Source organism: Gekko japonicus, unplaced genomic scaffold (assembly GCF_001447785.1).
Source record: "Gekko japonicus isolate JY-2015 unplaced genomic scaffold, Gekko_japonicus_V1.1 scaffold1387, whole genome shotgun sequence".
Lineage (NCBI taxonomy): Eukaryota > Metazoa > Chordata > Lepidosauria > Squamata > Gekkonidae > Gekko > Gekko japonicus.
The window spans coordinates 360,127-372,023 of NW_015174881.1; the positions used below are offsets into that span (position 1 = coordinate 360,127).

Below are 11,897 nucleotides of genomic sequence, written 5' to 3' on the forward strand. Positions count from 1 at the left end.
CTGTCCTCATTGTTCTGTCCCTTTTCCACTTGAGATAAATTTAAAGGTAGTGCTCTTGAGGATTAAGGCTCCTACAGTTGCCAGTATTAGCCAGGGACAGCTCCCTCCGTACACCCTGCATCCCAGGTTATGTATTTGCTTTGACTCAGTAAGTCTGATAGAACTGAGCCTGTTGTGTTGTTTTGGGATAATGTGGTATAGTTAAAGTGTTGTACTAGGGCATGGGAGAATGGGGTCAAATCTTTACTGAGCCATGAAACTCATTGTGACCTTGAACCAGGCTGTTGCTCACAACTTACCCTACTTCACAGGATGGTTGTGAAGGTGGAGAGAAAAAACATGTGCGCCAAATTAAGCTTATTAGATGAAGGTTACGATAAATATTTCACAACTTTGTTGAAATGTTTTTCCATACTGTTGTAATACTTTAAAATTCTCTCAAGTGGAAAAAGGACACCTCTGTAGCTCTGTCTGTAGCTGTCAGTGATCTTTTTCACCAGGCTCACTTGCAGCTTGATCATCATAGGGTTTACTTATGCACAAACTGGTTTAATCTTATAAATGCTTTGTGCAAGTTTAATAAGATAACCATATATGCATAACAAGACCTTGACTAGAAGACTAAAAGCAACCAAGTACAGCTTCTACACTGACAGAAACATTGTAACCTTAATAGTTCGCTAAGTATTTAACTTTCCCAGGTAATTGGATCCTTGTGCAAAAACAGTTGTGCTCAAATACTACCATGTAACAGAATGATACAGTACGGCTTTTTAAAAGCTTTCCTAATATGTTCTGTGGCAGCTACTCAATAAAACCCTCACTTTAGGCAATAGCATAGGAGACAAACCCATGCCCTACAAGTAATAGAGGCAACCCTGAAGCTGCAACTGTGCAAATAGAAGCAATGTTTAACCTCATAAACAGGCAATGCTAGCATATAGCAGCAGCAGTTATTCACCTCCTATACAGCACCTTGTATCTGCATCCTTTGAATTGTGTTGCAAACATCTCAGCCAGCCCTTACAGTATTTATAGTCCACCTTTCTCAACAGTCAGGGCAGGTTACACATAATTAATAATGATTGCAGAAGCATACATGGAGACAAAGGGGACATTGTCATAATGCACTACTGTGCATAAGTGCTACATGCATGTTCTTGCTGTAAGGCCTATATTTAAGACTTAGAACACATTATATACTAAGGCTTAGTTAGACTAACATGTTTAGTTTTATCACATGTTCTGAGAACAGAAGCCAAGAATAAATTCCTCTTGCCCCTTTTTTCATCTATTTCTGATACTTGTTGTGACTGTAGAATCTCAGATTACCTGGCTTCTTTCACACTTGGATTTTGATGTTACTATTCGAGTGGTGAGGGGGTTTTAACAGAAGGAAGGAAAGGACTAACATGTTTAGGAGGACACTGTAGTACAGGTTTACTTTGCTATTATTACTATGGCAGTTGCTGAAACCCCCCCCCCCAATAATAATTTGGGCTAAGAAAATTGTATGGAAATCACTTATGCAATATTTATATTTTAATGTGTATATATTTAAGTCAGACTCATTTCCGGCTTCTAGACAGCTGTGTTAAACTAAATTGTCTGAGCCTTATTTGGTTACTTAACAGGTTGGATCCAGCAATAACTTTTTGCCAATTCCTCCTCCTGCTTTTAATAAGGGTCTCCTGTCTTTGTAGAACAGAATTTGAAGGAGCTTTTGGGGCTGTGGTCAGGAGAGGAGATGAATCCCATTGCTCTTTACTTCTTTGAGTGTGCATGAAAAGCAAATTTTGCAAATGGGACTGTTTAAAACCCTGTAAAGTACCAAGCAAAAAGATCTGTGAAGTTATCTTACACCATAACGCATCGGGGGATAACGGCCATAGCAGGGCAAGGGCAGAGAGAAGGCAGCATTGGAATTTGCTTAAAATTAGCTCACACAAGCAGGTCACTGAAGAGGAAGCATATAAAAGTTCTAAATAATGGTATTCATTTTCAAACTAGAACAGAGCAGATGTCAGGGGGGGAGAGCAGGAATGGAGGACAACGAAAATGGTAGCTACAAAGGTATGATTGCCACCCAATGGAGTCCACAGTAGGGGCAACTCAGAATGTACCATTATTTATGAATTTTCCACTAAAAAGTTCCAGCCATTTAAAAATGAAATCATCTACCACCACCCAGAGCAGAATAGGAAAGGAAGCTGTGACTACATAGAGAACTCCTCTCATTACCATAAAATGAATACAGCAAATTAGTCAATTTTAATTAAAAGATTACAAAAAGTGTGCAAAACAACTTCCATGATTAAATACACATGAAAAAGCAACATGCAAACTAGCAAATATGAATATAGGGTTCAGTTAAATGACATTCAAATACCTTACAATTCTAACCTAAGGCTTCAGTTAATTTTGAAGCGTGTGTGAATTTTTAAAGGGAATTAAAGATGTTTTTAGTTGAGAGGGGTGGTAGTGATTTCAGTTTGAGTGTGCATATACCTGTTTCCAAAACACCTGAACTACGGTTGTATGCCTGAAGGATTGATCACTTATGGTTTAAATGGCCACCAAACTTTGTTCAAAACATGCTAAGTTTGCAGAATGATATTGATACCTAACAGGCTACAGCAGAAAAGAACAGCATATATACTGCTAGTCATTACAGACTACTTTTCTGTAGGCCTGCCACTGTACAACGTAAGTGCAAACACATCGAGGAAAAACAAAATGTTTGGAATGGTTATATTATCTAAACATACTTACCTACCAGATCCACAGCCCCCACGATTGTTCTACGTAGCTTACTTTCTACCCTGCAGGATGATTTAGGCCAACAGTGCTTAATGCCATTTGTAGGATGTGTATTTTGGCACCTCTGACAAATTAATACAAATCCACAACAGTATGGAAATAAGGTCTTGTACGTTCTATCTATTCCTGAGCAAGGGTAACTCAGAGGAAATCTGCTGTGATCTCTTTCTGTGTAGTATTAGATGAGGAAATAGACATTTCTAAAAGCAGGAACTGCTGGTATAAATATCCCAAGTTGTCTGGCATGTCCTTCCTATTGCCCTACAACCATAACACAAAAATTGGATTTTTAATATCTTTTTGAGGAGTAAGAAATTGTTAAAACCTCCCCTGCAGGCTGATGGCATAACATACAATAAGCTTCACAAGTTAGAGAGAGGTGATTGAAACTTTAAGAAAACTGAAGTACAGCAGCAGCCAAAACTAGCATTTAAAGACAGTTGTTGACAGGATATGCTGTATTAGTCCTCTGCCTTGCAGCTGGCTCTGACTGTGTTGGCTTGGACTTCTTCAGATCATCTGTTCCATCTTGAGCAGCACCGCTGACTGCTGGGATAGTTATATGCTGTCTCTTCAGAGAGGAAAAAGATTCAGGAGAAGAATACATTCATCTCTCTTCCTCTTCCCCCTTCTCCCAATATTTCCATCCGTGCAGTCAAAGTTTGTCATCAGTCATTTCTAGGAACTGAGCATAGACATCCCTGGAGCATTCCCCTTTTTGGTTGAATAAAAATTTATAGTAGCTGCCATCTGCACAGATTGCTAGAAGAAAGAAAGAAAGATTCTTTTCAGGCTGGCAACATGTTTACTTTTTTTTTTCTCCCAGAGCAGTTTCTACTGTGCAATCAAAGCAGCAAGAGAAGCTACCATTACTTGCAAGTACAAGGCCCAAAGTACTGTTTTCTAGGAGACAATTATATACAACAAATTGATAACAAGGAACAAGTAAAATCCTTTGTACACTTAGATTAAATGCAGCTCAAATACCTTCACACCCACCCCCACGCTTCAAATAGATCATAGGTGCTGATACAATTTCAAGACAGGCTTGAGCACTGGGCCTTGCACTCTGATTACACTCATAACTGCTGCCACTCTAAAGGTACAAGTATGCGTATTTTCCTGGAATTAAACCCCAGTGACAAACTGGACTACAGCAAGTGAATAGGTTTAGGATGGAGCTTTAAAAAGCTTACTTCTGCAGACATAATTGCTTAATCTCAGGATATGTTTTAGGATGGTTTTCTCTCTGTGTGTGTGCATACACAAAAATCTAGAACCTTACCTAGGACAGAATTTGTCTCTGTTCCAAAGGCACAGATGCAAGGGGAACCAGAGGGAACCTGAAATTTGGAAAAACTCCATTTGGAACTGAAGTATTTGGGCAGGAAACTGGCCGATGCTAGACTGAAAGAGAAAGAGATACAAAAAACTTGTAACAAAGCACACTGGCTTCTAGCTGCAGCTAAGGCCATATAAAGCCAATCTCATAGACAGAAGCTAGATTTTCAGTCTCGGGGATAGAAACTATTTTTAGAAATACTTCATTTAAAAGCTGCAAAGATGTAGCCATAGCAAAGAGAAAAAAGTTGCCCCACAATGATTCACGCCCCCGAAATAAATATTTAAATATAAAAAACAAACATAAACATCAAGTACACACCCCACTCCCCATATAGAACAACCTACAATGTACACATAACAAAAAAGAGAAAAAAATATAAAAAGCAAAAAGCAAAAAAATTAAGGCATTGGTAGAGAGCTCAACATTTAGCATAAATACAAAGACATGGAAATCTTTTCCCTTTTTCTTCCTTTTTTCCTCCTATAAACATGCATAATTAATGTATAGTTACAACATGATTAAAATAGAGAGTGGGGCTTACTTAACTTTATCCCATAATCTGAGGAAGGGCTTAAACATACTTCGAGTATTGTTCTGAGTTGTATATGAAATAAAATCATGCCACGTTTCAAAAAAGTCTACAGTTTCGGCTTTGGATTTGATAATTCTAATTTGACTTGTTAATTTTTCAGCTATTGCAATCTGCCATAACTCAGAATACCATGAGTGTAGTGTAGTGTTAATAGTTCTGCAATGATTCTTAAACATTACAAATGCAAATTAAAACTCTTCTGTCATGTTCAACACAGTATGGATTCAGCTGTCCTCCATCCTGTTTTAACACTCAGAACAACTGGGAAGGCATGACACTGGAAAGTTCATTTAACTTATTTAGAAAACCTGACTCGTCAAAGGATGCTTTCAAAGTATACAAAATAATGCACTATAACAAAAATGTAGCTAAATGCAAAGAGAAAACTAAAACAATAGCATTCACCTAATTTCAAGAGGCCCAGATGAATAAAGGAATCTTGAAGGCAAACCCGAGCAGGAAGAAGATTCCATAGAACAGATGCTGTCACTAAAACAGCCCAACTAAAACAGTGTCATTATCTTGATCAGGTGGAACCACCAGATGGTTATCAGATCTTAATGAGAGTGATTGGCTCCACTGATGGACCTCCTGATGGTATCTGGTACTTTTGGCCACAGTGTGACAGAGTGTTGAACTGGATGGGCCATTGGCCTGATCCAACATTGGCTTCTCTTATGTTCTTACATATTACACCTCAATTACACCAGGCCAGTATCATAAAAGGCAAGAACTAGCATTTTGAGTTTAGTCAGAAAATACACTGGTAACTAGTACACAACAAGTTGATGAATACTAGACCAACTGTAACTTCTTAAAAGCTTTCAAGCACAACCTCAGAGCACATTACAATAATCCAACTGGGTCACCAAAACTGCAAGCAGATGCAGTCAAATCTTTCAATTCCTAGAAGGTACATAGGCGAATCAGCTAATAAAATATGGTATCGGCTACAAGAAGCCCAGTTCCAAGATCACTTACAAAGCAACTTCACCACACTCATCCATTCTTTATAATTTCACCAGTCCTAAGTTTACCTACTATAAGCAACTCTGTCTTGCTTAGGTTAAGTTTCAATTTATTTACTCTTATCCAGTCATTTACTAAGCTCAGGTAGTCATTTGGAGATGAAACCATCTCATTTGAGATTTCATTTTATTAAAAATAGCTCAAGCTGTATCCAAAGTCCCAACTGAACTTTAAAAGCACTGTTTTTAATCCATCCTGTGTTTGTTGACTTTCATCCCATCCAGCATCTTACCTTGACTGCTTGTTCCTTTTTGGGTCCTCTGCAGCAAAGATGTGCACTGTGGCATGGTCACTTGACACACAGATGAGAGAAGCGTCTTGGTTGAAGTTAATACTGATGGAAAAGTCAAAAATAAATTTGTTTATAACATCACTGTCTTGGAGCAAGAAGAAGAGGAGGAGATTGGATTTATACCCCGCCCTTCACTACCCAGGGGAGTCTCAGAGCTGCTTACAAACTCCTTTCCCTTCCCCTCCCCACAACAGACACCCTGTGAGGTAGGTGGGGCTGAGAGAGCTCTTGACAGAAACTGCTCTTTTTCAAGAACAGCTCTTATTAGAACTACGGCTTGCCCGAGGTCATCCAGCCAGGTGCAAGTGGAGGAGTGGGGAATCAAACCGGTTCTCCCAGATTAGAGTCCGCACACTTAACCGCTACACCAAACTGGCGTTACAGATAACGTATATGGAACACTGCATCATACTTATCAAAACAAGGAAGTAGTTAACATTTCCTAGCATTGTATTTTCTTTTTCATCTACATATAGTGAACCCCCAGAGAAGCTAATCCCCACCCGAGGAGGTTGGAATCCATGAAACTGGATCCTCCTAGGAAATTTTCTGGAACAAAGGCACGCCCCACAGCAAGAGAATGAAAGCTACATTAACAGATCTCCACTGAAACCAAGCAGGTTATCCTAAATCCACAGATACTAGAGTACAGCTGTAGCAGCTACTGGTAACTAAGCAGTAAAAAGAGAAAAGACGGACACCTTAAGAAACACACACAGAAAAGCTATTCACATCTTTAAAATAAATGTTTACTGCTCCTTAATGTATGTGGGACTTATTTTCACATTAAAGTGTCCTCCCGGTTTGATTATAGGAATAAATAAAAATATTACAACCTTTATCTAAATGGAAGTCAACTGTTTTCACTGTAAGAAAAACTGAAAAGATTTAGGACTCAAAGCACCTAACTGAACTGAGAAGAAAAGATCCAGGTTTTCAATCTTGGCTCACAAATCTGGAACACGTATCTGTTCAACGGGTTTATTTTATATCCCACATACTTTTCTTCGCAAAATTCACCTTTCGGCTCTGCACTACTGCCCACTGTATTGTTCCAGACTTCAGCTCACTGAACATTTTTGCTAATGCTACATATTTGCTGAAATCCCAGAAAGGACAAGCCTAGTACTACTTAAGCTTAACTGATGTGGTGCACACAATATTGATTTGGCCAGAAATGTGATCCATTTGTCATATAATGCAGTAGATGACCAAAAATATATTCACGTGAGAATCCACATCACTTATCTACATAAATCCCAGTAACAGCTGTAAGAGTATATACTCCTCCCCTTTTTTGTGCACTGGCCATCTTGTCCCCTTTTAAGCCAATGCAAAATATGGTGCCATGGCTCCCTTAAACCCATTGACAAAACAACAACGCTTACCAGTAGATATTGGCAGCTTGAGACCCTCTGCGCAGCTCTTGGATTAAATGCCCTGATGACGTATCAAATATTCTTATAAGAGTTCCCTTGAAAAGCAATGTAAGATACAAGAAAAGAGCTTTTCAAAATCAGAATTAAATCTCCCAATAACAGTTCAGGCATAAGGACATTCCTACTTGCTTAACCAGATATGGCTGTTCTGGATTATTTTACTATCATTCCATGCTACATGTTGTTCCTTCCACATGTAATGTTCTCTTATTTCCTGTTACTGCTTGAGAAATGATACTTTCCTTCTTTAAACACAACATGACTTGCATTATGAATCATGTCCCTCCAGCACTAGGCATGCCCAGCTCACGCAGTATGCTCTGTTATGCACAAGCTGAAGGAAAGCATAGGATTTAAATACAGGCTTGGCTCCACAGAAGCATTTCTGTGGGGAAAGTATTTCCACTGAAGGAATGTGACTTTCTGGCCTTTCCCCTTTTGCTGCAGCCCAAAATGCTGCTCCTGGGGAACAGAGGACTCCCAGGAACAGCAGTTCAGTGGGAATTTTTGGGTTCAACAAGATGTGAGAAAGCTGTGCTCCAGCCACTGAAATCCATGCACCCACATAAACAATGCCCTGTATCCAAACCACACTCTTGTTCAAAACTGATCAAAAGCAGTATCTAAAAATATGCATGCTGTGCTTAAATTTCCATTGTCCCTCCTTCATTACTTTAGAGAGACAGTGTGATGTAATGGCTAGAATGCTGGATTTCTGTCAGAATGTCTTCGCTTCAGATCCCACTCAGCTGTTAAACTCTGTGAGCCAGTTTGGTGTAGTGGTTAGCAGTGTTTCCTCTAAGCTGAGTTAGTGTGAGCTAGCTCACAGTTTTTTAGCCTCCGGCTCACACATTTCTGTCTCAGCTCAGGAAGGATGGCTCCAGCACACACTAATTTATGTGTGTTCAAATCACCTGCTCACAACTTTAATGCCGGTAGCTCACAAAGTAGAATTTTTGCTCACAGGACTCTACAACTTAGAGGGAACATTGGTGGTTAGGAGCACGGACCGGGTATGATTCCTCCACATACAGTTGCTGGTGTGACCTTGGGTCAGTTACAAGTAGGGGTGTTAAAAAAAAAAAAGCCGGTATTTTTCGGGTGCAGGTAAATCAGACCCGAAAAATATCAGTAAATACCGAATTTCCCCAGTAAAATACTGGTAAGGTATTTGGATTGGGGCTATATTCGGTATTCCTGAATATATTCTGGTCCAATTTATACCACCGGTGGGAAAGGAGGCATATTAGAATGCCTTCTTTCCCTCTGGTAGACCCTACAGATTTCCCTGTCAATTTCACTGTCAGATTTCAATTAAGAATGGCCAGGTACCTTCCTGGCCAAATGTTCAACATGATTATTTGCTTACTTTTTCTGATGCTGTGGCAATCCTTGTTCCTTGCAGGTTGAGAGCTATGCAGCTCAAGACTCCTTCATGAGCAGGTATATCTACAGGAGGTTTTTCTGTGTTTGCCAAATCCACAATCTGTACATGTCCAGTATGTGTTCCAGGGAATGCAAGCAGGGAATTATTACTGTTTGGACACAGTACACAGAGACCTAAAATACAATGGAAAGTAATGAAGACTAGCTCTTTTTACAATCACATCTCCACCCCATCCCTGGAAATAAGAAGGTATAACTAAAGTTTCTGGGTACCCACCCCTGAGGCTTAAGACTAGCATTCAGGTTTAAGACTAGCAGAAGCTGACTTGTATCCTACAAGATCTACAGATGGTTCTGCCTTCCCCTTCCACTCAAAATCACTGAGCATCACCGCCCCAGGTGGGATTTTGCTCCTCATGGTGAGTGAACATTCATGAACAGCACAGAGGGCAAAGTGGTGGCCTTTAGTAGAAGGGAGAAATAGCAGAAATCACTCCTTCTCTGACAACAGCAGTGCCCTTGTTAACCTGTTAGCTGACAGGCTAACAGACTGGTGGATTGAATGCCTGCATTCTCCAAGAACCTGCTAACCTGTTAGCCTTCCATCACTGGAAGCTGATATCAGGATATGATCCCCTAAGTTTATATAAATACAACAAAATATAAACTAGGCAGATTAATCTACATGTGGCAGAATTCATAATTAGCACTGCCCTTCCCTGCCCTGCTGTGCGGGATAGCGGTGTAACCAGCAAAGGAGGACTGCTTTATTTCCATCTTGATTGGTTTTAACTTTCTGTTTTATTGTCAGTAAAACTTTGATTATATATTACTTGTATTTTTAATCTCCATAATGTTGTAAATTGCCCAGAGCCTGCTCGCAGGGTGGCCAATTAATAAGTTTAATAAAATAAATAAATAAATTATCCCACAGTAGACTTTCCAGATCCCATCAGGCAGTACCAGGAAGCCACAAGACAATCACCCTCCTCAGCTTTGCTACTGCACCTAAGCAGAGAAGGTATGTCTAAGCAACATAACAGTCAGCTGGCAAAGATACAAGGAATTTCAGAACAGGAATTCTCAAAATGTCAAGCAAAAATTATAGAAATGGGCAGCATCAGCTGTTATTTTTTGTAATGGAGACAATTTACCTTTTGGGTTGTAGCAGGTTTCGAAGACATGCAACTGGTGAGGATTGTGCGTGAACGTGAAAACTTTAATCATAGAGTCCAAAATGACTACAATTCTGAAAGAGAAAAGCCCCACATGTTCATGTTACTGATGATCATTATATTCAGCTAAGTTTGGTCCAGTATCAAGTACACATTTGCTTGCAATTTTGCCCCAAGAATACAGCAACAAAACCACCTTCAGAACTAATTTATTTTAATCTGACAACAGCAGTATGGATTTTCTCAACTGCACTCACCAAATTTCAAGAAAAATCAAGAGTGGAAGAAAACCCCAGCCTTTTTATCATATAGGGTTCTCAGCCCATCACTTTCTAGTCACAAAAAGGATCTAAAAATTCCTGATTTTTAAGAGGGGTTTCAGTCTCTACAATATGTAAGGGGAAAGTTTAGTTGACTTGTGTTTCTTATTTTCTTCGAGCTTCCCAGACTTGTTCAAAATTTGTGTATCTCCTACACTAGGGAGAAGCTTAAATTATTCCCATCGTGAGATCCTGTAAGACTCCTAATGGAAGCCTGATTTCAGGTGAGAGGGAAGTATAGGGACAACAAGAGAATGTCCCCATTCCCTTTCAGCACAGCTTCCACATAAAAAGTTGAGTCAATGAAACAGCCCCACATAAACAAAATGGGCCCTCTGAAAAATAAACTGCACTGACTCACCTGTCTCTTCTAAGCTTGACGGCTTTGACTTCTGTGGAAAATTCTATTTCAATAACTGTCTTCTTTTTCAGATCATCCCAGATCATCACTGCAGTAGTGGAAATGATGTGATTAATTTAACAGTAGCAACTGTCATTACTTAAAGCATTTCTGGTGCTTGGAAGACTAACTCCATGAGGAGCAACTGCATCTCATAGTGTCCCGTTTGCACAGGCTTAGTTAGAAAAATCCGAGGGAAGAAGCATATACAACCCAAGCCTGGATCCTCAATTTTTGATTCTTCTACAGTTAGCATTAAGCTTTTAATGCATTTAATCTTTCCACCTACCCAAATCTGAATTAATCACTCATATCTAAATTCCTTCTTGTAAGACATAGGTACCCTGACCTAGATAGCCCAGGCTAGCCTGATCTAGTCAGATGTCAGAAGCTAAGCAGGGTTGACCCTGGCTAGTACGGGAGACCTCCAAGGAATACCAGGGCCATGGTGTGGAAGCAGGCACTGGCAAATCACCTCTGAATGTCTCATGTTCTGAAAATCCTACAGGATTGCAATAAATCAGCTGTGACTTGACAGCAATAAAAAACACCATTCCCTGTCCCAGAACCAGTAATTGCTACTAGCATTGTATTACTTCTGGCGAAGGCACAATATTGCCGCTGGAGGAGGCACAATCCTGCTTATTTGAACATCTTTGACCATCTGGAAAGATACCAGTTGTACTGAATACAGAGAAACTAGATGGGAGGTCCCAATCTAGCTAAGGACTCCTCATTGTCCTCCTCTAGGATTTAGTACAATCAGACTACCTCAGGTTTGCAGAAACATCTACCATCACCCTACATGCCCCCTCTGCAATTTTTTTATCCTCAAATAGCCCACAGCTATTTGATATATATATATATAGCAATACAGGGAACAGAAAAGCATTTTCCTGCAATCTGATATATATCAGACAGTTTTTTTGGGAAAAGGAATTCCATTTTCTATGACATGACTAGAGATGTAAAATTTCCAGAAATTTTGAAGCTCGGAAAAAACCTGTTTTCCCCCCAGTTTTTTTCGGGGGGGGGGGGGGGGGAAATTTTTGGAAAAATTTAAAAAAAAACTACATTACCATTTTTTTTTTTTTTTTTA

At 39.6% G+C, this 11,897-nt stretch overlaps 1 protein-coding gene across 1 annotated transcript in view; it reads right to left on the reverse strand.

Annotated features, from left to right (window-relative positions):
• Window positions 1-1,484: 1,484 nt before the first annotated feature.
• The window catches only part of WDR45B (WD repeat domain 45B), a 14,604-nt gene continuing 4,191 nt past the window's right edge, over window positions 1,485-11,897 (reverse strand). The window contains exons 4-10 of the mRNA XM_015424882.1: window positions 10,760-10,847; window positions 10,058-10,152; window positions 8,887-9,077; window positions 7,467-7,552; window positions 6,019-6,120; window positions 4,106-4,227; window positions 1,485-3,582 (exon numbers count right to left, since the gene is read on the reverse strand). Of these exons, the coding sequence (XP_015280368.1) occupies window positions 3,476-3,582; window positions 4,106-4,227; window positions 6,019-6,120; window positions 7,467-7,552; window positions 8,887-9,077; window positions 10,058-10,152; window positions 10,760-10,847 (791 nt within the window). The 3' untranslated portion in view covers window positions 1,485-3,475. The remainder of the gene's footprint in view (window positions 3,583-4,105; window positions 4,228-6,018; window positions 6,121-7,466; window positions 7,553-8,886; window positions 9,078-10,057; window positions 10,153-10,759; window positions 10,848-11,897) is intronic.